Here is a 26,545-nt window from a genome sequence, read left to right as displayed (position 1 = left end):
CTTTTGTAAGATGACTGTAAGGCAGGGAGTCTCCACATGTAGCTGAATATTATATTATGTAAAAGCAGATTTCAAACAGCAGGCGACAACTTAAACATCCGGGGCCTCATTTATGAAAAGTGACGCATCGCTGCGTGAAAACAGCGATGCGTCACTTTTCACTGCGTCCTTGCGACACCAATGATGTGTCATATTTACAGTATGACGCATCATTGCGCAAGGAGTTACAGATACGTCCGTATTTCTGACGTATATGTAAGCGCAAAAGTGACGCATTGCTGGAGTGTGTCACAAAAGTGACGCAACTCCTGCAATGTTTCCTTTCACATGTGAAAGGGCTTGTGTCACCCTTATGCCTGCCATGAGGCAGGCATAAGAAATTGACGCATTTGTGTCCTAGAAGTGGCGCAGTGAAATCTCATAGATTTCACTGCGTCACTTCTACAACCCTTTCTTGCGTCAATACGCCCCCCTTGCATACATAATACCTGCCGCTGGTATAATGTGGCGCAGGGGTTTACAAAGTGACGCATCTACCTTGATGCGTCACGTTGTAAATATGGCGCAACAAGGCACATTTTTTTACGCCACTAGTGCGTCACAAAAAGACGCACCAGCGTAGTAAAACGGACGCACCGCCTCATAAATGAGGCCCCCCACGTATAGGCGGACTTTAACATGTCCAAACCCAACTTACTTCTGGCTGTCAGTTGTTGTAGACACCGGTGGGGCACTCAAGAAGTTGGGCATGAGGTTCAGTTAGTTTCTTCTGTTGCAGTATCTTTTTGATCACGCGTGTTTTTTTTCCCTTAAATCGTCGCCAGTGTAACATCCAATAATTTGAAAAGTGAATTCTTATTTGCTGTGTCAGGATGTATGTTTATTTTTGGTAATTAAATAATCAAGTACAGCATTTAGATACGGTAGTAATCCAGGTGCCAGTAAAGGTTAAGGTAAATGCCCCACCTGGAGCAGCTGCCTTGCTGCTCAGCCTCCAAGGTAAATGACAGTACACGTCAAGATACACAGATAGAACTAAGGATGACATCATAGAGACAGGCTGAGCAGCTGAGTACAAGAGACTAAGAAAGGACAAGAAAGAGAGAAGAGCAGGGAGAAGCAGGGTACAACACACGGGTACAGTAATGTTCTTAAATGAAACAGGAGCACACGTGGAAGTTAATACAGAGGTTTATTCTTAACACCTCATCCATCAGCCACCCAGGAGTAACTGACACATGAGACATGATCTGGATTCCAAGTTCCATGTTCTATAGAACCTAGATCCCAGGGAAGAGAGGATGAATGACACCACACATCTCCCTCCCAATAATGAAGTGAACATGAGATACAATGAGATATAAGCGAGATTTTACACAGGGAAGTCATGAATTAACAAACGCTAACATAGTCTTTCATATAAAGAGGTGCCGAAGTCTTCCGACCACTACATCTCGAACAAGACTTGGGTAACTCATCTGAACCACTAGGCAAATGAATGCACAACTTATTCATTTCAGCATTGGACTTTACAATTACAATTCGACTTAAATTCCAAATGTTTCCATTTTCCAATTTAACAGCATTTCTTAAACATCTTGTTACCCGCATGGGAGCGGTAAGCTTTGACCATGGCAATGCTCCTACAGGAGCCTTCACACGTACCAGATCACTCACCTTTACATGTGCTTCTTTCACCTTTTTCCTTTTATCAAAATAAAATTTGTTTTAAGCAGTAGATTTTCCTCTCTTTTTCTCCAAACACCAACGCTATTATCTTTTACACCTTTACCCCCAAGTCATCCAACCTGGACAGAGTCTTGTGTTAAGAGTTCTGACTTTAAATAACTCAAAAGGCGATTCGCTAGTAGAGGTGTGAGGGGTGATCGATGCGCTAGAATACATTTTTGTAACTCATTCTTCCAACTAAAGGAATTAATCTTGGATAATTGAATATTTTCTTCTATAACCCTATTGAATCTTTCAACTGCTCCACTTCCTTCTGGATGATAAACAGAACATTTTTTATGAGTAATGCCACAAGATAAAAGAAAATCATTCATTCGTCCAGAGCAGAACTGAGGGCCATTGTCTGAGAAGAGAATTTTTGGAAAGCCTTCTCTCTTAAAAATATCTTGTAAAAAAGAGATGACACAACTAGAGGTAACATCTGATATACACAAAATCTCAACCCATCTGGAATAAAGATCAATCAAATCCATCAAATAAGGTGTACGATGTTCACCATTGAGGGTCCAACTATATCAATAGCAATATCTTCCCAAGGACCATTGGGAAGTCTACGACAAACCATAGGTGCAAAGTGAGTAATAATTACCTTATCACTGATTTTACATTGTAAACGCTCTCTAACCTCAAGCTCCATTTCCAAATCCATAGCAGGCCACCAGAAACGCACTCTAAATACTTCCTTTGTTTTCACAATTCCTAAGTGACCCTGATGTGCCTCCTCCATTATTTTTTTTTACTAGAGATGGAGGAACCAGTTTAGTCCCTCTCAGCAAAATGTCTTTGTCTACAGATAACTCATCAACAACTGTTTGCCAATTTTTTGGCAAGGAATCATCATTTAAAACTTTTATATGAATCATATTCATAACTTTCAACAACTCACTATCTTTCTGAACTTCCTCTTTCCACTCATTCCCTTTTTATGACACCTGAGGTTATTTCACAAACACTGATTTCCTCTTCCAAGAAATCATCCACAAACTGTTCATCTCCTACATCACAAACCAAACGAGACAGACAATCAGCTGAAACATTATCCACAGCAGGGAGATGTTCTACACCAAAATTAAAATCCTGAAGACCCTCAACCCATCGTCTTATACGAGAGGAAATGGAATCAAGTCCCTTCTTTGTAAAAATTTCTTTTAACGGTTTGTGATCTGAACATACCTTAAAATATGTTCCCCAAACAAAGTTTCTAAACTTATTAAGTGCCCAGTAGATGGCCAACGCCTCCTTCTCAATTACAGAGTAATTTAATTCTGGCCCACGTAAGCTCCTTGATGCACATGCAATCAAATGCTCTTCACCATCTCTAGTTTGTTTTAAAATGGCACCTAACCCTTTCAAGCTTGCATCAGTCGCCACAGTAGTTTCTCCACCTGGAATAAATGCTTGTAAACTGGGTGCATTTTTTAAATGTTCTTTCAACTTCACAAATTCCTTTTGACAGTCATTCGACCAAATAAACTCTATTTTTTTACAAGCAACTGTCTCACGTTACTTGATTTGCTTGCTAAATTGTTTACAAATTTCCCATAATACTCAATCATTCCCAAGAAGGAGACAACTTCCTCTTTAGATTTTGGAGTTGCTAAATTGAGAATGGTATCAACCAATTATTTCTTGAGAATAATACCCGATGATGTGATGCAATGACCTAAATAGTTAACCTGTTGTACAGAAAACTTACTTTTCTCGTGAGACCTGCTTTTTAAATTTTCTCAATTACCAATCTCACATACATGTCATGTTACTGTTGAGACAAACCAAATATCAATATGTCATCTTGATAAAATGTAACATTTTTTTACACCTTTTAAAATTGTGGACATAACCCTTTGAAAGACTGATGCAGCAGACACAAGACCTAACAGCATTCTTTTACATTTGAAAGCACCAGTGGGAGGGATGAACGCCGTTAAGTCTTGTGAGTCCTGCGTCCGTTCAATTTGGTGATAGGCCTGTGTGATATCCAACATTGAAAAAAACTTTGCACAACTCAAAGTAGACATTATTTCATCAATGTTAGGCAAGGGAAATTTGTCAACGACCACCTCCTTATTAAGGGACCTAAAGTCCACACAAAGCCTTATGTCACCATGGATTATGATATAAATTATTTATAGAGAGCACGTACACCAGCGGTTTTTTGGCACTTAAGTGGAGGGGCTGAAGGTCACAGCAATGTGGTGAGGTTAGTTGTATGCTTGGGAGAAAAGCCAGCTCATGAGCGAACTCCTAAATTGAGAGTAGGAGGACGTTAGGCGGAGTTCTGGGGGGAGGGAATTCCAGAAGAGTGGAGCTTGTGAGGAGAATCTCAGACCCAAATTCAAAAATATCTAGGTAGCGCTCCGTTTTTCATTACAAAATTTTCACCAGTTTTTTAACTCCAATCATCCAGCAGCTTCAACATGTGGCGTGCTCACTTTTCGCGTGCCAAGCCCAAACAGCACGTGCTTGATGGGTACACAGGGATATAAGGCAGTGAGCGCCAGGTGTGGGGTACACAGGGATATAAGGCAGTGAGCGCCAGGTGTGGGGTACAGAGGGATGGAAGGCAGTGGGCGCAAGGTGTGGGGTACAGAGGGATCTAAGGCAGTGAGCGGGAGGTGTGGGGGTACAGAGGGATAAAAGGCAGTGAGCGCAAGGTGTGGGGTACAGAGGGATGCAAGGCAGTGGGTGCAAGGTGTGGGGTACAGAGGGATCTAAGGCAGTGAGCGGGAGGTGTGGGGGTACAGAGGGATAAAAGGCAGTGAGAGCAAGGTGTGGGGTATAGAGGGATCTAAGGCAGTGAGCGCCAGGTGTGGGGTACAGAGGGATCTAAGGCAGTGAGCGCCAGGTGTGGGGTACAGAGGGATCTAAGGCTGTGAGCGGGAGGTGTGGGGGTACAGAGGGATAAAAGGCAGTGAGCGCAAGGTGTGGGGTACAGAGGGATGGAAGGCAGTGGGTGCAAGGTGTGGGGTACAGAGGGATCTAAGGCAGTGAGCGGGAGGTGTGGGGGTACAGAGGGATAAAAGGCAGTGAGCGCAAGGTGTGGGGTACAGAGGGATGGAAGGCAGTGGGTGCAAGGTGTGGGGTACAGAGGGATCTAAGGCAGTGAGCGGGAGGTGTGGGGGTACAGAGGGATAAAAGGCAGTGAGCGCCAGGTGTGGTGTACAGAGGGATATCAGGCAGTGAGCGCCAGGTGTGGTGTACAGAGGGATATCAGGCAGTGAGCGCCAGGTGTTGTGTACAGAGGGATATCAGGCAGTGAGCGCCAGGTGTGGTGTACAGAGGGATATAAGGCAGTGAGCAGGAGGTGTGGGGTACACAGCGATATAAGGCAGTGAGCGGGAGGTGTGGGGTACAGAGGGATATCAGGCAGTGAACGCAAGGTGTGGGGTACACAACGATATAAGGCAGTGGGAGGTGTGGGGTACAGAGGGATATCAGGCAGTGGGCAATGGTATAGTGGGTGTGCTTCATTCATTCATTGTGTAGTTCTCTAATTGGAGCCTCATGTGTGCTTCATTCATTCATTGGGTCGTTCTCTAATTGGAGCCCTGGGTGTGCTTCATTCATTCACTCATTGGGTCGTTCTCTAATTGGAGCCCTGGGTGTGCTTCATTCGTTCATTCTTTTCTTCTCCACTGGGAGCTTCTTTGGTGTTGAATAATTAATAAATAATCCGTCAATATTTATTTCCTGAGGAGTTTGTTACAAACCATTTCAATGTGAAAATGAACTTAGATTAATGTCTTAAAAGTGGAGCTTTGGACTCAGGATCATAGCGCGGTTTACGGGACTCACAGTGACTAGAGGTGAAACCTCTTGTGTCCTGGGTTACTCTCGCTGAAGAACCAGTGTCACTCCTGTGGCAACCTTCATAGTTTCTCCACCAAACACATACGTTTAAAACATGTGTCCAGTCTCGAGTCTTCTAGGCGCTATTTCCCTTTCTGCTGCCAGAGGTAGGTGTGGCCTGATGCATCCTGGGACAAGAGCAAATCAGACCTGTTACTGTTAACTGTCCTCATTAACAAAAAATAACTTTTTGATTCTGAAGCAAACCTTGCATTGCTGACCCCTGCCCCCCCTGTCCCCCCCCGTCCCCCCGCCCCCCCGCCCCCCTGCCCCCCTGACCTGTGAGGCTCATGGCTGCTCTTTCCTCCACAGATTAATCTGCTGTAAGATGGGAGTTGAGCCAGACATATCTGTGCTGTTGGAGGTGCTGACGGATCCGCAGAGCCGCCTCAAGGAGCTCAGGTGAGTCCAGTAGGAATGTCCTTGGGAAGATGGGGGGTTACATCATTCTCACCGAGACCGCGTTAGGTTCAGACGTAGGAGCTGCTATTACGGGTATAAAGTTTGAACCTTTTGTTCTGCTGTTAGCAGAAGTTATTATAAGATGCAGTGACTTCCACCTGTCTGCTCCTGTTCTAGTGAGGTGGCTCAGCGAGCAAATGCACCTATCCCAGGGGACTGTGCTCAACCTTTAGCTCAAGGGCTTCTGTTCTAGTGAGATGGCTCAGCGAGCAAATGCACCTATCCCAGGGGACTGTACTCAACCTTCAGCTCACGGGTTTCTGTTCTAGTGAGATGGCTCAGCGAGCAAATGCACCTATCCCAGGGGACTGTACTCAACCTTCAGCTCACGGGTTTCTGTTCTAGTGAGATGGCTCAGCGAGCAAATGCACCTATCCCAGGGGACTGTACTCAACCTTCAGCTCACGGGTTTCTGTTCTAGTGAGATGGCTCAGCGAGCAAATGCACCTATCCCAGGGCACTGTACTCAACCTTCAGCTCACGGGTTTCTGTTCTAGTGAGATGGCTCAGCGAGCAAATGCACCTATCCCAGGGCACTGTGCTCAACCTTCAGCTCACGGGTTTCTGTTCTAGTGAGATGGCTCAGCGAGCAAATGCACCTATCCCAGGGGACTGTGCTCAACCTTTAGCTCAAGGGCTTCTGTTCTAGTGAGATGGCTCAGCGAGCAAATGCACCTATCCCAGGGGACTGTACTCAACCTTCAGCTCACGGGTTTCTGTTCTAGTGAGATGGCTCAGCGAGCAAATGCACCTATCCCAGGGGACTGTACTCAACCTTCAGCTCACGGGTTTCTGTTCTAGTGAGATGGCTCAGCGAGCAAATGCACCTATCCCAGGGGACTGTACTCAACCTTCAGCTCACGGGTTTCTGTTCTAGTGAGATGGCTCAGCGCAAATGCACCTATCCCAGGGCACTGCGCCCGACCTTGAGCTCACGGGCTTCTGTTCTAGTGAGATGGCTCAGTGAGCAAATGCACCTATCCCAGGGCACTGCGCCCGACCTTGAGCTCAGGGGCTTCTGTTCTAGTGAGATGGCTCAGTGAGCAAATGCACCTATCCCAGGGGACTGTACTCAACCTTCAGCTCACGGGTTTCTGTTCTAGTGAGATGGCTCAGCGAGCAAATGCACCTATCCCAGGGGACTGTACTCAACCATCAGCTCACGGGTTTCTGTTCTAGTGAGATGGCTCAGCGAGCAAATGCACCTATCCCAGGGCACTGCGCCCGACCTTGAGCTCAAGGGCTTCTGTTCTAGTGAGATGGCTCAGCGAGCAAATGCACCTATCCCAGGGGACTGTACTCAACCTTCAGCTCACGGGTTTCTGTTCTAGTGAGATGGCTCAGCGAGCAAATGCACCTATCCCAGGGGACTGTACTCAACCTTCAGCTCACGGGTTTCTGTTCTAGTGAGATGGCTCAGTGAGCAAATGCACCTATCCCAGGGGACTGTACTCAACCTTCAGCTCACGGGTTTCTGTTCTAGTGAGATGGCTCAGCGAGCAAATGCACCTATCCCAGGGGACTGTACTCAACCTTCAGCTCACGGGTTTCTGTTCTAGTGAGATGGCTCAGCGAGCAAATGCACCTATCCCAGGGGACTGTACTCAACCTTCAGCTCACGGGTTTCTGTTCTAGTGAGATGGCTCAGCGAGCAAATGCACCTATCCCAGGGGACTGTACTCAACCTTCAGCTCACGGGTTTCTGTTCTAGTGAGATGGCTCAGCGAGCAAATGCACCTATCCCAGGGGACTGTACTCAACCTTCAGCTCACGGGTTTCTGTTCTAGTGAGATGGCTCAGCGACCAAATGCACCTATCCCAGGGCACTGCGCCCGACCTTGAGCTCAGGGGCTTCTGTTCTAGTGAGATGGCTCAGTGAGCAAATGCACCTATCCCAGGGGACTGTACTCAACCTTCAGCTCACGGGTTTCTGTTCTAGTGAGATGGCTCAGCGAGCAAATGCACCTATCCCAGGGCATTGCGCCCGACCTTGAGCTCAGGGGCTTCTGTTCTAGTGAGATGGCTCAGTGAGCAAATGCACCTATCCCAGGGGACTGTACTCAACCTTCAGCTCACGGGCTTCTGTTCTAGTGAGATGGTTTAGCGAGCAAATGCACCTATCCCAGGGGACTGTACTCAACCTTCAGCTCACGGGTTTCTGTTCTAGTGAGATGGCTCAGCGAGCAAATGCACCTATCCCAGGGCACTGCGCCCGACCTTGAGCTCACGGGCTTCTGTTCTAGTGAGATGGCTCAGCGAGCAAATGCACCTATCCCAGGGGACTGTACTCAACCTTCAGCTCACGGGTTTCTGTTCTAGTGAGATGGCTCAGCGAGCAAATGCACCTATCCCAGGGCACTGCGCCCGACCTTGAGCTCAGGGGCTTCTGTTCTAGTGAGATGGCTCAGTGAGCAAATGCACCTATCCCAGGGGACTGTACTCAACCTTCAGCTCATGGGCTTCTGTTCCGGTGAGATGGCTCAGCGAGCCAATGCACCTATCCCAGGGGACTGCGCCCGACCATTGCACACCCTTCTGTATCTAGGGACTTTAGTCCATATAGTGGAGGCCCTTTTGTTGCTGTTTTTGTGGCAGAGGGTCCTGTATTTTAACCCCTTAAGTGCTGCCGTCGGCCAACGGTCGTCACGGGCACTACCTCCCCAGTGCTGCGTGCGACCGCTGGACGTCCAGTTCAGCACCGGATAATGGACAGCGCAGCACTGGGGAGGTTTGTTTACTAGCTTTAAAGGGGTTAACTTTCCTCTATGCAATGATGTAATTGATGTATTGTGCAATAACTTAACAGGCTGGACATAATTGTGTGATTGCTGCATTATATAATTATTTAAAATTACTTTTTAGAAGCACATTTTCCTCCCTTTTTCATGAATGTAGTAGATGTACTGATCTTGTATACTTATTTATTCATAATGATATGAATGTTCTATTTGTTGTATTTGTGGAAGGTGAAAGTGTCTCGCATTCCTGTAAGGTTTCTGATTCAGTAACTTGTAAATATTAGATGTCCTTTTTGAGTCGGAAGAATCAGTGTTGTCTTTAACAAGACTCCAGTTCTTCAGCTCTTTACTGGATGTGTCTCTCATGTCAGAAGCAACTGCATGTGACCTCCCTTGCAAAACCAGGTCATTTTCGGATACATAGGGGGGGGGGGGGCATCTGCGTTTTTGGTCCTTGGGTCGGCAGCCATCCAGGGAAACCTACGAAACACACACATTTCTGAAACCGAGAGACCCCGGGGGAGTCCAGGGAGGTATAGCTTGCATGGATCCCCCAACGTTTCCCTACACGTGTACATTTGTGCTGGCACGATAAGGAAAAAGTGCTTTTTCAGCTAAATTTGAGGTTTGCATGGCATTCTGGGTCGGAAAACAAGCCATACCTCATTACACTCCCCCATATGTTTCGCTTTCAGAAATGTTTTGGTTTCCCTAGATGGCGGCGAGCCCGGGCTAAAAAAAACAGGTGCCCCCGACCCCCAAACCCTGGTAGTTTTGTTATAGGTAATATTGAAGTCTCCACAGTACGATTTGGGCCATTTCCTGTTGCAGCCACTATGCCGACCCACACAAGTGAGACCTGAAGGAACGCTGGGAGGTGGATAATTTGTGTCTGCCCGATGATCCTACAACTTTCCCACACAGAAATGTGTCATTTGTTTCAGCAAAATGTTAGGTTTGCAGGGGATTCTGGGTAGGGAAACGTTTGAGATCCAGGCAAGTCATAACTGGACACCCGGGGGGAATCCAGCGAGGTATCAGAAATGTGTGGTTTTTGTAGGTGTCCCTAGATGGCCGCTGACCCCAGGGACAAAAACTCATGGGACCCCCCATGCAAAAACCAGGTCATTTTGTGATAGGTAAGGGTCGCGGGTCCTTGAGCCAACCACACGAGTGAAGCACCATTTTTATCGGGAGACCTAGGGGAACACTGGATGGTAGGAAATGTTTGGATCCACACAGATTCCAGAACTTTCAACCACAAAAATGTGAGGAAAATGTGTTTTTTTACAAGCTTTGAGGTTTGCAAGGGATTCTGGGTAACCGAACCTGGTGAGAGCCAGACAAGTTACCCCATTCTGGATTTCCCTGGGAGTCTAGTTTAAAAAAAATTACAGGATTGCTAAGTTTCCCTAGGTTCCGGCAGAGCTAGGGTTAAAAAAACCACAGCTAGGCACTTTGCAAACAAAGGGTCAGTTTTCACTGTAAATATGTGGTGTCTCCATGTTGCGGTTTCGGCCGTTTCCTGTCGCGGGCACTAGGCCTAACCACGCAAGTGAGGTACCATTTTTATCGGAAGACTGCGCTACGACCCAAAATCCAGAGGTAGGCGCATTCCGAAAAAAGTCTGCCTATTGGTTTTTCTGCTGCCCGTGGGAGGGGGTTACATTGGGGGCTATTGCCCTGACATGCCCCCAAGGGGGGCAGAAAGACTGTGGCTATTTTATTTGAGTGGGTGGGGACATTGGGATGCCCATTCTGGGCAGCCACCACCCCTACGTATAAAAAAAGCCAGCAAAATCGCTGCCGCCTCTTGGAGGGTGGGCCGCCCTCTGTGAGGCCCAATACTATATCACCAAGCATCCATAGTATACCTGGGTGGGCTGCCCTCTGTGAGGCCCAGTACTAGAACACCAAGCATCCCTACTGTACCTGGGTGGGCTGCCCTCTGTGACCCAGTACTATAACACCAAGCATCCATCCTGTACCTGGGTGTCATGAATCCACTTACCCCTAACACACATATCCTGAGACATGTGCTGATTTCCCCCTTGGAAAAACCCACCCCTGTCCCGTGCTCCACGCACGCTTCTAGTCAGTGTGATTGGGTGCTTACGTTTATCCTTCTGTCTTATCATATGTTTCCTAAGGTTTTGTTACACTTGACTTTGCATGTGCTCTTTAGTACTCTGCCTCGTTGCCTTATATACTCTGCTTTGTTGCCTTATATACTTGTGGAACTTTTGAAGCTCATTTGATGTGCTGGGGATGCTCTGCCTTTGGCTCCGTGAAAGACACCGCCTTCGCGAAGGTCTTTCGGAGCTCTCCCCGCATCCCTACACGCAGCCTTTTGGTGCGCGCTTGAACTGGGACTGCATTCTGCGTCCCCGCGCACATTACCCGAACGTGACTGGGAGCGGCTGGGTGCGGTCGGGTATTTAAACCGCACCCAGCCTTCTAGAAGGCGCTTTGCCTTCCGGTTTTCTGCAGAGAAGGTCGCGTCGTTAGGAGAAACTCACCTGAAGGAGGATACATCCTGGCAGGACTCCACGGCGGTGCTTCTTCTCTTCTGGAGTTTTGAAGTCTAAGAACTAACTTTGAAAGCTAAGTACATTTGCTACTTTTAAAGGCGCCCTTCGCAAGAAAGGTTAATTTTTGGGACAATTACTTGGTGAAAGCCTTCATGAAGAAGGAGACTTCGGACATTCAAGGCCTAACAGTATTTTGAGAACTAATTGTTTGATCACTATGTTTGTAAACTGCAAAAAGATTTGAACTTAATGTTTTTGAAATTGTGAAGAGATTTACAAGAAACTTTAGATTTAGTTTAAGAATGTGGGATTTGAGAAAGATGTCTAGGAAAAGGTGTGTCTATGTTTAATGCTTCTTTTATAGCACAATTAACAAACAAAAAGGAACAGAAACCCCGAGACCAAGAGACAAGGTTAATACCAAGTAAGTTTAGGAAAGAGACAGAAAGATTGCAAAGGGCATCTTAGAATAGTAAATAATCTTTCCTTTCTTTATGTACATTTTCAGACGAACGAGAGCTGACATCTCGTCGGACTACCGACTACCCTAGAGGACATCTGACAACTTAATCACCACAACCCTACAACCCTACCAAGACATACTGGGCGGAGGCCTTCAACTTGCTGATCGCAGGTAGGGGAATCTCTGAACAGCTAAACTAGATTAACGGAGTTCTGATTTGATAGAGATAGTGGCGAAGGGGGCTAGTGGGTTTTAGGAAAGCTCATTCCTAAAACGGAATATTAATATCTTGGTGCTTGTTGCTTCGCAGGTCGACAGCAAGAATCAAAGTCTTCTCTTCAACGCCCAGTACCGGCCCTCCTCCCTAATTTCTAGTTTAAATCTTGCTGTTAATATCTAATTCAGTAAGTTTTAGTTAGTGGTTTGGGAAGTTGGTCCCTTGCGTCCCTGCGAAATCATCCGCGTCATCCAAGAGACCTTCGGTCAAGACAAGGTAAGGGACGACGTGGTTTGCTTTGACAGAAGGCAAAGCCCACGTAGATAATTTCGCCCGGACGCAATGGAGCAAGTAAATATGCAGGATTTGGCAGCAGTTCTAGACGCTATTAGGCAGGATAATGCAGCCTTACGTAGAGATTTATCCTCTCTTCAGGACTCTATTCAGCAAAGACCGACCACTTTTCTGAGTCCTTCATCCAGTACTGATGCCAAGACTCAGATCCAAGTGGTAACTCCATTCCCCACTCCTTTAGCCCCACCAGAAAGATTTTATGGGGATTGTAATAAGTTTTCTGTATTTTTACAGCAATGTCACCTACACTTTATAGCCAAGACTACAGCCTTCCCGGATGATTCTTCTAGAGTAGCTTTTATGTTGTCCTATATGGGTGGAGATGCTGCTCTCTGGTCGGTTCCTTTAGTAGAAAGGGACGACCGGATTTTATATAATTTTAAGGATTTTGAGAGAGCTTTAAAGAAGATGTTTGCAAAACATCTTTTCGTTCAGTCTGCAGACAAAGAGCTTCTAAGTTTAAGGCAGGGATCTTCTGATCTGATACACTACATATCTACCTTTAACCGTCTGGTTTTAGAGGCTGACTGGCCATACGACAAAAGAGTTTCCATCTTTTACAGAGGTTTAAGAGAAGAGTTAAAGGACATGATTACCCAAATTCTTGAACCCCCTGAAGACATAAACGAGTTCATTGACTTAGTGGTGAAACTTAATCATCGTATTTCTGAACGAAAGGGAGAAAGAGGGAAAACTGAGCATAAAGTAGTTTTCTTTAAGGAAAGGTCAACCCCGAATCGTGAACCAGGTCCAAGATCAGATTCCGTCGAACCCATGCAAATTGGTTCGATTCGTGGACCCTTAACTAAGGAGGAGAAGGATAAAAGACGACGTTTAAACCAGTGTTTATACTGTGCAAAGACAGGACACTTCGTAAAAGAATGCCCAACTCGACCTAACAAGTTTAAAACCAAAACTTCCGAAGTGGCCATCACACAGGAAAAGTCGGAAAACTAGTACACTCGGTAATGGGAGAGGTCAGTTTATCGGGTGGTCTTTTTAGTTTGGCCTCAACTCTTCCCCCTGCAGGTTTCAGACACTTTTCTATCTTAGTGGAACTCCGAGATTTGCTTCCTACATCTCACACAAGAAAGGTGGAAGCCATTATAGATTCTGGGGCTACAGGTAATTTTATTGATTCCAACTTTTTTTTACAGTTGGGTTTTCAGTCAGTGATTAAAGAACATCCAGAAACAGTTAGAGCAGTTGATGGCAAGGAATTGACTTCAGGGTTGGTAAACAGACAAACTGAACTTTTAGAGATGGATTGTTCTCCCATACATCGAGAAAGAATACAATTTGACATAATTGATGCCCCTCAATTCAAGATGATTTTAGGGATACCTTGGTTAATAAAACATAACCCAATCATAGATTGGGTAACCAGGTTAATTACCTTTAAGTCAACCTTTTGTACAGAGCAGTGCTTCCTAATCAATAGGTCCAAGGACATAGTTCAAGGATTTGATTTCGGAATTGAATCACTCAATGTCCTGCTTTTGGAAGGGGTTCCATCGGTTTATAGCGACTTATCTGATGTGTTTGACAAGGGAAAAGCCAATACTCTACCACCACATAGAGATTTCGACTGTAGAATAGATCTCGTGCCTGGAGCAACCTTACCCTGCAGTCGCATTTATGCTCTTACAGAGGCAGAGAACATTCACCTGAGAGCATACCTTGATGAGTATCTAGCAAATGGCTTCATTAGACACTCTAAATCTCCAGTATCATCAGCTCTTTTTTTCATTCCAAAGAAGGGTGGGGAATTGCGCACGTGTATCGATTATAGGCAACTAAACAACGTCACCATTAAGAACAGGTACCCCTTACCCTTGATCCCAACACTTTTGGATCAGATTAAGAAAGCCAAGATTTATACAAAACTGGACTTGCGAGGAGCTTACCATTTAGTCAGGGTAAGAAAAGGAGACGAATGGAAGACGGCTTTCCGCACTAAGTTTGGTCTCTTTGAATACCAAGTCATGCCTTTTGGACTTTGTAATGCTCCTGCCGCCTTCCAGTTTTTTATAAACGAAGTGTTGCATGAATTTATTGACATCTGTTGCGTTGTATATATTGATGACATTCTCATCTACTCAGACACTGAAGAAGATCATGTACAACAGGTCCGCGCCATTCTTCAAAAACTACTCTCCAATTCTCTTTATGTAAAATTAGAAAAAAGTCTGTTTCATGTCTCCAAGGTGGACTTCCTGGGTTATATAATTAGTCCCGAAGGTATTGAAATGGATCCTAAAAAGGTGGAAGCGGTGACAACCTGGCCCAGTCCAACTTCTGTGAAACAAATCCAAAGTTTCCTAGGTTTTGCAAACTTTTACCGCAGATTTATCCAGAACTTTTCTCAAATAATTACACCTATAACCAAGTTACTGAGAAAAGGAGTGAAATTCTTATGGAACTCTGATGCTGAAGAAGCTTTCCAAATTTTGAAGAAAAGATTTACCATGGCCCCAATCTTATGTCACCCAGACCCCAATCAACCATTTATTGTAGAAGCAGATGCATCTCAATATGCATTGGGAGGAATTCTTTCTCAACGAAGTTCCGATACTGGCCAAATGCACCCTATAGCTTACTTTTCCAGGAAACTGTCTGAAGCTGAACAGAATTATGCCATTGCCGATAAGGAATTATTAGCAATTAAGGCGGTTTTTGAAGAATGGCGCCACTACCTGTTAGGGGCTCGTCATCCTGTAACAATTTATACTGATCATCGTAATCTTCAAGCTCTAAGATCCGTGAAAGCTTTGACAGCTAGACAATTACGTTGGTCTATGTTCTTCAATGACTATACCTTTGTGATTACTTACCGCCCTGGAAAAGAGAACTTGAAGGCGGACGCTTTGTCTAGAATAGGAGATAAAGACCCAGAAAAACCTGAAACCATCCATCCTGTAATCCCGACTTCTTGTTTTCAGGGAAGTTTAACCACTAGTAACGTTATTAATGATATTAAAGAGGCTTTGAAAGATACGGATGTAGAGATGCTGAAAAGAGATCATCCTTACCTCCTGGAGAAAGATGATTTGATGATGATACATGGTTTGATTTACGTTCCTACTGAAAAGATACAAAAATCTATAATTCAGCTTCATCACGATACCATGTTATCTGCCCATCCTAGCATCTTAAAGACCATGGAACTAATAAGACGAACCTTTTGGTGGCCTTTGATGTTCAAAGACATTCAGTTGTTTGTAGAAACCTGCAGTGTTTGCATACAACATAAGACTTCTCATCAAGCTCCTAGTGGGTTGTTAATGCCTCTGCCTATCCCACCTCAACCCTGGCATACTATATCGCTAGACTTCATAGTTGAACTACCTGAAACCAAGAAGGGATTCAATACAATTTTAACTGTTGTGGATCAGTTCACTAGAATGGCCCATTTCGTTCCATTGAAGAAACTTCCCACTGCCTTAGAGCTGGCTCATCTAATTATGTCACATGTGATCAGATTACACGGAATCCCATCTGTGGTCATTTCGGACAGGGGCTCCCAATTTGTTTCTAAGGTATGGCAAAAGTTGGGTACGTTGTTACAAATGGACGTTCGTTTGTCTTCTAGTTACCATCCCCAAACAGATGGTTTAACTGAGCGGACTAATCAGACTATCGAACAATATCTTCGATGTATGTTACCCAATGTTCCTGATGAATGGTCTGATCTCTTGAGCCCCTTAGAGTTCGCTTATAATAACTCTGAACATTCATCTATCAAAATGTCTCCGTTCTTTTGCAATTTCGGTTTCCATCCCAAAAGCATTCCTGAAAATTCTTTAAACCCTGATTCAGTACCTGCAATTTCTGATTATGTATCTAAAGTATTTTCTATCCAAGAAGAGGCCAAATTCAACTTGGCTAAGGCGAAAGAAACTCAGAAAGAGTCCAAGGACAGACATCGATCTGAACAACCGCAATACCAAGTAGGTGAAAAAGTTTGGTTGAGTACAAAAAATTTGAAACTTAAAGGAAATCGGAAATTCAATCCAAAATTCATTGGTCCCTTTCCGATTGAGAAAATAATTAACCCGGTTTGTGTAAGGTTGAGTCTCCCTCAGAAGTACTTGATACACCCGGTTTTCCATGTCTCCCTAGTTAAGCCATTTCATCCTCAGACCCGCATCTCCAAATCTCCAACCCCCATCATGATCGATGATCACCCGGAATTTGAGGTTAAAACTATCTTAGACTCCAAAAGAGTTCGCGGAAAACTGTTTTACCTCATAGATTGGAAGGGTTATGGTCCAGAGGAAAGGTCTTGGGAACCTTTAGACCATCTAAAAAACTCCCCTAGATTGATCCGACTCTTCCATCTAAGACATCCTGAGAAACCAAAGCCCATTTCAACCGTTCTGGGGGGGATCTTGAGGAGGGAGTACTGTCATGAATCCACTTACCCCTAACACACATATCCTGAGACATGTGCTGATTTCCCCCTTGGAAAAACCCACCCCTGTCCCGTGCTCCACGCACGCTTCTAGTCAGTGTGATTGGGTGCTTACGTTTATCCTTCTGTCTTATCATATGTTTCCTAAGGTTTTGTTACACTTGACTTTGCATGTGCTCTTTAGTACTCTGCCTCGTTGCCTTATATACTCTGCTTTGTTGCCTTATATACTTGTGGAACTTTTGAAGCTCATTTGATGTGCTGGGGATGCTCTGCCTTTGGCTCCGTGAAAGACACCGCCTTCGCGAAGGTCTTTCGGAGCTCTCCCCGCATCCCTACACGCAGCCTTTTGGTGCGCGCTTGAACTGGGACTGCATTCTGCGTCCCCGCGCACATTACCCGAACGTGACTGGGAGCGGCTGGGTGCGGTCGGGTATTTAAACCGCACCCAGCCTTCTAGAAGGCGCTTTGCCTTCCGGTTTTCTGCAGAGAAGGTCGCGTCGTTAGGAGAAACTCACCTGAAGGAGGATACATCCTGGCAGGACTCCACGGCGGTGCTTCTTCTCTTCTGGAGTTTTGAAGTCTAAGAACTAACTTTGAAAGCTAAGTACATTTGCTACTTTTAAAGGCGCCCTTCGCAAGAAAGGTTAATTTTTGGGACAATTACTTGGTGAAAGCCTTCATGAAGAAGGAGACTTCGGACATTCAAGGCCTAACAGTATTTTGAGAACTAATTGTTTGATCACTATGTTTGTAAACTGCAAAAAGATTTGAACTTAATGTTTTTGAAATTGTGAAGAGATTTACAAGAAACTTTAGATTTAGTTTAAGAATGTGGGATTTGAGAAAGATGTCTAGGAAAAGGTGTGTCTATGTTTAATGCTTCTTTTATAGCACAATTAACAAACAAAAAGGAACAGAAACCCCGAGACCAAGAGACAAGGTTAATACCAAGTAAGTTTAGGAAAGAGACAGAAAGATTGCAAAGGGCATCTTAGAATAGTAAATAATCTTTCCTTTCTTTATGTACATTTTCAGACGAACGAGAGCTGACATCTCGTCGGACTACCGACTACCCTAGAGGACATCTGACAACTTAATCACCACAACCCTACAACCCTACCAAGACATACTGGGCGGAGGCCTTCAACTTGCTGATCGCAGGTAGGGGAATCTCTGAACAGCTAAACTAGATTAACGGAGTTCTGATTTGATAGAGATAGTGGCGAAGGGGGCTAGTGGGTTTTAGGAAAGCTCATTCCTAAAACGGAATATTAATATCTTGGTGCTTGTTGCTTCGCAGGTCGACAGCAAGAATCAAAGTCTTCTCTTCAACGCCCAGTACCGGCCCTCCTCCCTAATTTCTAGTTTAAATCTTGCTGTTAATATCTAATTCAGTAAGTTTTAGTTAGTGGTTTGGGAAGTTGGTCCCTTGCGTCCCTGCGAAATCATCCGCGTCATCCAAGAGACCTTCGGTCAAGACAAGGTAAGGGACGACGTGGTTTGCTTTGACACTGGGTGGGCTGCCCTCTGAGACCCAGTACTATAACACCAAGCATCTGTACTGTACCTGGGTGGGCTGCCCTGTGAGACCCAGTACTATAACACCAAGCATCCATAATATACCTGAGTGGGCTGCCCTGTGAGACCCAGTACTATAACACCAATCATCTGTACTGTACCTGGGTGGGCTGCCCTGTGAGACCCAGTAATATAACACCAAGCATCTGTACTGTACCTGGGTGGGCTGCCCTGTGAGACCCAGTACTATAACACCAAACATCCATACTGTACCTGGGTGGGTGCCCTCTGTGGGACACAGTACTATAACACCAAGCATCCGTACTGTACCTGGGTGGGCTGCCCTCTGAGACCCAGTACTATAACACCAAGCATCGGTACTGTACCTGGGTGGGCTGCCCTCTGAGACCCAGTACTATAACATCAAGCATCCATACTGTACCAGGGTGGGCTGCCCTGTGAGACCCAGTACTATAACACCAAGCATCCATACTGTACCTGGGTGGGCTGCCCTCTCAGACCCAGTACTATACACCAAGCATCGGTACTGTACCTGGGTGGGCTGGCCTGTGTGACCCAGTACTATAACACCAAGCATCCGTACTGTACCTGGGTGGGCTGCCCTGTGAGACCCAGTACTATACACCAAGCATCCGTACTGTACCTGGATGGGCTGCCCTGTGAGACCCAGTACTATAACACCAAGCAGCCGTATGGTACCTGAGTGGGCTGCCCTCTGTGACCCAGTACTATAACACCAAGCATCCATACTGTACCTGGGTGGGCTGCCCTCTGAGACCCAGTACTATAACACCAAGCATCCATACTGTACCTGGGTGGGCTGCCCTGTGAGACCCAGCACCATAACACCAAGCATCGGTACTGTACCTGGGTGGGCTGCCCTGTGTGACCCAGTACTATAACACCAAGCATCCGTACTGTACCTGGGTGGGCTGCCCTGTGAGACCTAGTACTATACACCAAGCATCCGTACTGTACCTGGATGGGCTGCCCTGTGAGACCCAGTACTATAACACCAAGCATCCGTACTGTACCAGGGTGGGCTGCCCTCTGTGAGACCCAGTACTATAACACCAAGTATCGGTACTGAACCTGGGGGGCGGCCCTGTGAGACCCAGTACTATAACACCAAGCATCTGTACTGTACCTGGATGGGCTGCCCTGTGATACCCAGTACTATAACACCAAGCACCCGTACTGTACCTGGGTGGGCTGCCCTCTGTGAGACCCAGTACTATAACACCAAGCATCTGTACTGTACCTGGGTGGGTGCCCTCTGTGAGACCCAGTACTGTAACCCCAAGCATCCGTACTGTACCAGGGTGGGCTGCCCTCTGTGAGACCCAGTACTATAACACCAAGTATCGGTACTGTTTTCAGTTTCAGTTTGTTTATTTATTTCGAAGGTTAACCCCTTTAGAGCTTGTAAATAAACCTCCCCAGTGCTGCGCTGTCCATTGGAACTAGTGCTGAATGGACGTCCAACGGTCGTGCGCAGCACTGGGGAGGTAGTGGCCGTGACGACCGTTGGCCGACGGCAGCAATTAAGGGGTTAAAAACCATCATGAAAATACATCACAGTAAAATACATACATACATGATCACAAACTTTCTCAACAACAGATCATTATTTTTTTTAAAAAGGAGGGAAAAAGGGGCATCACATTTAAAAAAGAAGAGTTTTTGATAGTAATAGGACCAAAGTGCAGATGGCATACAGAAGCCCAGAATCACAAAATAAAAGCCTCCCTTGCCAACCAATTCAACATCCCCTAGTGTTTCTCAATTTAAAAGCGATTTTAAGAAAGCTTATAATGGACCATAGGGTTCGCATTTCAGTGGCTCTTTGCAGATACAGTAATGCAGATTTGGCATGGATAATTTTTGAGTCTTTTAGAATCCCTACTAAAAATCTTTGGCGAGGTGTTTTAAAAAAAGGACACAATAATACAAAATGAAGGGTGTCCTGCGGAGACCTATTGTCGCAGCCGCAGGCACCCTTCTGCTCAATTGTTGGAGTAAAACCTGATGGATGAGCTAAATTGTGGTGCAACAAATTGAGCCTAAAACGAGTCATTAAAAACCTCTCATGCTGACTATGCAATAAAAAGAGGTAAGGTTCCATGCCAACTTGATTCGAGACTAGCGAGTGAGCAACTACCGAGGATTTAATAGAGTCAAGCTCCCTCCTCCTGCCACTAAATTTGTCCAGCAATTGCCCTTGTACCGAGTGGCTGGTGTATATGTCCACCAGGGATGGGTCCAAAAATAGTCTCTGTTCATCTATTTCCCCCAGGGTGTCTTTAATGTATTTCAACCAGGGGATTTGGAGGCACTTTTCTTTCGTCAAACAATCCTGGATAATCTGTCTGGATAGTTCCGCATTGGGATTTAGCCAAATTTTGATCCAGGCCAGTATGGGTCTCAATCTAATCAAGTCCGCTATATATGTTATTCCCAGCTCATTGTGTGTTACTGCAGCGGAGGTGCTAGGGGAAGTTTTAACAGTTTTTAAAAAAATTTCTCTTCCTCGCATTGGATTAGTAGAGCATCTCTGAAGCCCCAGACTTCAGATCCGTAGATAGTCTTTGAGATGCTGACTGATCTGTACAAAGTCAACACCTGCTCTGGGGACCACCTTCCCATTCGACGAGCAAAGTTTAATATGGCTCCATTAGCTGAGACTAGTCTCCTCGCCCTCTCCTCTACCAGCGGGGCGAACTTTAGCGTCTCGTCGAATAAAAGACCCAAATATGGGAATGTTTTGACACTGTCCAAGACATGATCCCCCAATTTGAATGCAAATTTCTTCTTAGGTTTCTTCCCCACTATCATGATGAAGGATTTTGTCATGTTTACAGATAAGTCCAATTTCCTCATGAAATCTGCGAAACCCTTGATTAGGAGCTGCAGGCCGACCGCCGTCCGGGCTAGGAGGACGGCGTCATCGGCGTACAAAAGTACTGGCAGGTGACGTAAGCCCACCTTTGGGCAATCAGTTCCCAATGCTATAAGGTCGCTCTCTAGACCGTTTATGTAGAGGGAAAACAAAAAAGGTGCCAGGATACACCCCTGCCTGACCCCGCCTGAGCACAGGAAGGGATCGGTACTCACCCCCCCCGCACTGTAGCGGATCTTAGCAGTGGTGTTCCAGTGAAGTTCCCTCAGGATGTTGATAAGATCCGGGTCAATTCCCAGGTTGGACATGATCGACCATAGTTTGGCTCTGTTAACATTGTCAAACGCCGCTGCTAAGTCCATGAACCCCATATACATGGTGCCTTCTGACGCCTTAGTATACTTAGCAGTGAGCAGGTACAGGTTGAGGCACTGATCGGTGGTTGATCTCCCCGTTCTGAACCCATACTGGGTGTCCACCAAGATGTTATGGGTGTCCGTCCAGTCCAGTAGGCGATTGAGAAGTGCCCTCCCCAGTACCTTGGCAGAAACATCGATAAGCGAGATTGGTCTGTAGCACTGCGGGCTGTCCCTACAGCCTTTCTTGTAGATCGGGACAATCACCGCAGTGGACCATGATCTCGGCAGGCCCGTTTTGATGGCTGCATTCAGTACTCTCATTACCATTGGGGCCCAAAGGTCCGTGTTGCTAAGATATAGATCCGGGGGGGTTCCATCTGGACCCGGGGCTTTATTTCGTGTTAACCCTAGAATTGCCTTCAGAACTTCATCCAGGGATAATTCGAATTTTTCCGCCCTTGGCCCCCTCCATATTCCGTCACCAGTGTCTACATCCTGCTGGTTATAAAGGGATTTAAAGTGGGCAATCCATTGTTCCGGCAGAATGTTTGAGCTGATGACTGGGGAGCTTGAATCGTGAAAACATGGTTTATTTATAATTTTCCAGAACTGGATATAGTCCTTGTTTTCGCCGGCCTCCCTTAAGTCTGCCCAGATTTCCTTATGGAGGGTGCTTTTTCTGATCTTAACCTGAGTTTTATAGTTCAGTCTACAGCGAGTGATTTCATTTTTATCCCTTGGTGTCCTTTTCAAGCTCTGTTTTAAGTCTCTTAACGCTTTAGAGCAGTTGGCATCAAACCATCTGGGCGTGGATTGCAGGTTTACGGGCTTCTTGGTTGTCAGGAGTTTCTCTATAATTTTAGTTAAGGATTCAAACGCCTCTACTACTCCTCTGCCCTCTGTTGAAACCTCTAGACAGGTCTCTATGTGATCTTTCCCTTCACTAACTAGTTTAGCATAGAAATCTTGGGGGTTAATCACTGACCACCTTAGGCGTCTCCCTCGATCTGTCGGTTGGATTTCTGCTTGTTGGATCACCCCTGGTGCTTTAATGAAATCATTCCCTTTGATTTCTGTTATAATAGGGTTGTGGTCGCTAAAGGGACTCCACTCTGTCCTAGTATTTATGATCCTTTCCCTAGCCCAGGTGGATATCATAACATAATCTATTATAGAACCCCCGCCTTTACCCTTGAATGTTGGTATTGGTGATTCCCCTGCTTTATAAGCGGCTAGATCCATGACCTTAGTGAGGGCAAAGTTGTCTAGTAGCTTCATCAATAATCTGCCCTCTTTAGTATGTGAGAAGTGGGGGCCCTTTTCTAGAGGGCAAGCTGACCAATCGGAAGTTAAGGGGAGTAATTTGGGGCATAGATGGCAATTAAAATCCCCCATCAACAGGACAGTTGGTTCAATCCCCGTCGTCCTTTGATCTAATTCCTCGATTAGACAGCTCTCCAACTGCTCTAAGATTGGGTAATTTCCCTCCACCGGTCCGGAAATGTAGAAATTCACAAACAGTAGACACTCCCCCTGAAGAGTAAGTCTAACTGCTTGTAAGTTATCTGAGGGGCAATCGGTATATGACCAGGAACCTTTCAGGTCTAAGTCTGCATATAAAACTAAACCTCCCTTTGCTCTTCCCGAGTTTGTACCCTGTGCAGGTTTAAAAAAACATTTGTAGTCCTCCAATTGACATGGGCCCGAATCTCTTGCCCATGTTTCCTGGAGCGCTATCACACGAAAACATTTAATACATTCTAGCCATTCCTTGTTTTTTAATTTGGCTTCCAGCCCTGCAACATTCCAAGATGGAATGGTCAGGCCCTCCCGCTTTCCTGTGCCTCTTGCCTTATGGGTTTCAGTTGCTCTCACCACCCCATCTAATGGTGAATCCAATGTAGTTGTTTTTTCCTTTTCCCTCTTGGGCCGGGGTGAGTCTAGTCCCCTAGTTGATATACTCTCCTCGCTCCCCCCTATAATCCCTACTTGTGGGCCAAGATAACTACTAGTGGCCGGACTTCCTATAAAGTTCTTTTTAGTGGGTGGAGTGAATTTGAGTCAATCTATATCCTCTAAAGATTGAAATGGGTCATATCTATTTCTCCATTGAGGGTTATCACGATGGAAATGGGGCTGTTCGGGGTGGCTTGCTATTCTAGGTCTATATGGGCGCTGTGATCCAACCAGCGTCCATCCTCCCTCATCCTCCACACGATTGTTATTTCTTGTCTTTGGGTAGAAATATCCCAGTGAGAGAGCACAAATCGTGCTTGTTTGGTTCCTATTGGAGTTCTTCAGGATGTACTCTACCAGGGTAGTGTCCGCGAAGTTTGCGACTATACAGTCTCCTCTAATATCTTTCTTTCTCCCCCCCACCCAGTTTACCCTTCTTACACTTAGAATCTCTCCTCTTTCCCCACTATTTAAGGGTCTGTGGATATTCAACCATTTGGAAATTTTTGAGCGCAATTGTTGGTGTGTTTCTCTTTCGTTAGGCCTATTTTCAGGAACCCCTGCAAAGATTATGACAAAGGGATTCGCCTCGGGAGGTAGATCTAAATGTGGTGCCTGAGTGGTGGTGTTGTCAAAGGGATCAGGGTCTTTATAACAGTGGTTGTAATTCCCTTCTCTCTGCGGGCGCTCATCGTGTCTCCGTTGCATTAGTGGTTGTATGGGAGGTTTCTCTCTCTGCGCGTTATTCGCACCTTGATTTTGTCTCCCTCTAGAATTATCATTTGTTCCCCCTTTGGGGTTTTGGACAGAGTTGGGGGGACTCATGGATCTGGACTATAGCCTGTTGGACATGGCTAACACAGTTGTTATTTTGGGCCCTCTTTGTGTTTGCCTTATCATTTGTGATTTCCTCCATCAATTGTGGACGGTCAGCGGGAGTTTTTACAAGTGCGTGTTCTAATGCTTTAGATTGTTTGGAGAACTCACAGATTATTTTGTCTACCTTACTTATGATGGGTTTTAATTGTGCCGCAATGAAGGATTCTAACTGTTTTTTAATATCTATTACTACTTGCTCAATCCACCCTGGGGGAATAGTGTCTACTCGGGGATTATTTTCTAATGAATTATAATCTTCTTGAAGGCTTATTGGGGAATTGGTTCTTGGGGGTGCTTTCCTCTGCCTCTGCTGCCCCTTGTTCCTCCCCACTCGCTTCCTTGCTTTCCGAGGGACCGTGTCAATAAGTTCCGGGGATTCTAGCCCTGAGGTTTGGGCACAAGGGATATCCACTGTGTCATAATTTGGTTGTGACATACTGCCCTGGGCGTTTAGGCTATCAATCAGAGAAGCGTCTCTGGGGGGTGTTTGACTAATGGCATTCAGATTGGGCGAGGAGGATAAGCTCCGTTCCATTCGTTCAATTTCACCTGTAACTTTTGTTAGCATTCGGTCAATTGCTGTAGGTTTATTCCCCTTTGCATGGGCTGCCTCCTTTGTTTCCCCCCGTGTTGGCTTAGGGGTTGTTCTCTTAGAAGGCTTAATCCCGGTCGAGCGTGTGTTGGGGTGAGTGGACATCGTTCCCCTGTGGTCTCCTTCCTTTTCGCCACAACAATGTGCGGCGTTGGTTTCTACCAATCCTCCTGCGTGCTACCGTGGGGGTTTAGCGAGTGATCTTTCAAGGGCTCCTCTGCCCTAAGAAAATCCCCTATGGCCAGAGTACAGTACCTGTGTGTAGTATCATAGACGTACAGACCAAGGGGGGTGGCCCGTCCCGTCCCTTGTCGTCCCCGGACGGCCACAGACGGCCCGCCCTCTGCCCGGGCTCCGCCCGGTGCCGCCCGCGCGCGTCCGCGATGCGGTGGCGGCTGTCTGTTTTTATGCGCCTCCGTTCGCGCCAAGCAGGAAGTGGGCGGCGATCTCCCAGGGCAGGCTGGGAGCTGTAGTCTCGACCCCGCTCCGCGGCCGAGCGATGTCAGCAGCTCGCCGTCGGGGGAGACCACAGCGTCAGGAGCCCAGCTGTGCCCAAATGCCCAGTGAATTCGGTGATGCAGAAAGGTCAGGTAAGCTGCGAGCCCCCTCGCAGCGCGTCACCACAGGTCTAATGTTTGGCGTTCCCCGTACTGAACCTGGGTACTGAACCTGGGGGGCCGCCCTGTGAGACCCAGTACTATAACACCAAGCATCTGTACTGTACCTGGATGGGCTGCCCTGTGATACCCAGTACTATAACACCAAGCATCCATACTGTACCTGGGTGGGCTGCCCTGTGAGACCCAGTACTATAACTCCATGCATCTGTACTGTACCTGGGTGGGCTGCCCTGTGAGACCCAGTACTATAACTCCATGCATCCGTACTGTACCTGGGTGGGCTGCCCTCTGAGACCCAGTACTATAACACCAAACATCCGTACTGTACCAGGGTGGTCTGCCCTCTGAGACCCAGTACTATAACACCAAGCATCCGTACTGTACCAGGGTGGTCTGCCCTGTGATACTCAGTACTATAACACCAAGCATCCGTACTGTACCTGGGTGTTATGTTATGTTAACCGTTTTATAAAGCGCGCAGCTGCCCCAGCGAAGAGGCGTCCCGGCGCTAACCAAGAGGGGCACACAGATATGAAACAGCTGAAAAAGAAAAGGGGCTTGCAAAGTCTAACATGAGGTGAACAGGAAAGTCTTAATAGCTTTTCTGAAGGCAGACAGACAATCAATGGCACGAATATGCACTGGAAGAGAGTTCCACAATTTGGGTGCGAGGTATCTAAAAGCACGGCCACCGGTCCTGGAAAGCCTCATTTTGGGCACGACGGCCAGATGTTGCTCTGTCGAGCGGAGAGGGGCGAGAAGGAACATAGTGTGTGATCAAATTGCTCAACAAGATGGGACTCGAGAGTTTCAGGATTTTAAAAGAAAGACATAGCGTCTTGAAATGAATGAGTCTATCGACCGGAAGCCAGTGCAGCCTCCGAATGGTGCTAGTCGCAGAACAGAAGCGCGGCAGGCCCA

The 26,545-nt window shown here is 46.2% G+C and overlaps 1 protein-coding gene across 3 annotated transcripts in view; it reads left to right on the top strand.

The window, feature by feature from the left end:
- LOC144805972 (NACHT, LRR and PYD domains-containing protein 12-like) overlaps positions 1-26,545 on the top strand; it is a 443,316-nt gene that overhangs the window by 183,971 nt on the left and 232,800 nt on the right. For all 3 annotated transcript variants that reach the window (XM_078672434.1, XM_078672432.1, XM_078672433.1), the window contains exon 5: positions 5,911-6,000. In XM_078672434.1, the coding sequence (XP_078528560.1) occupies positions 5,911-6,000 (90 nt within the window). The remainder of the gene's footprint in view (positions 1-5,910; positions 6,001-26,545) is intronic.

Source organism: Lissotriton helveticus, assembly GCF_964261635.1.
Source record: "Lissotriton helveticus chromosome 1_1 unlocalized genomic scaffold, aLisHel1.1 SUPER_1_unloc_37, whole genome shotgun sequence".
Taxonomy (NCBI): Eukaryota; Metazoa; Chordata; class Amphibia; order Caudata; family Salamandridae; genus Lissotriton; species Lissotriton helveticus.
This window is presented reverse-complemented; position numbering and strand designations above follow the sequence as displayed.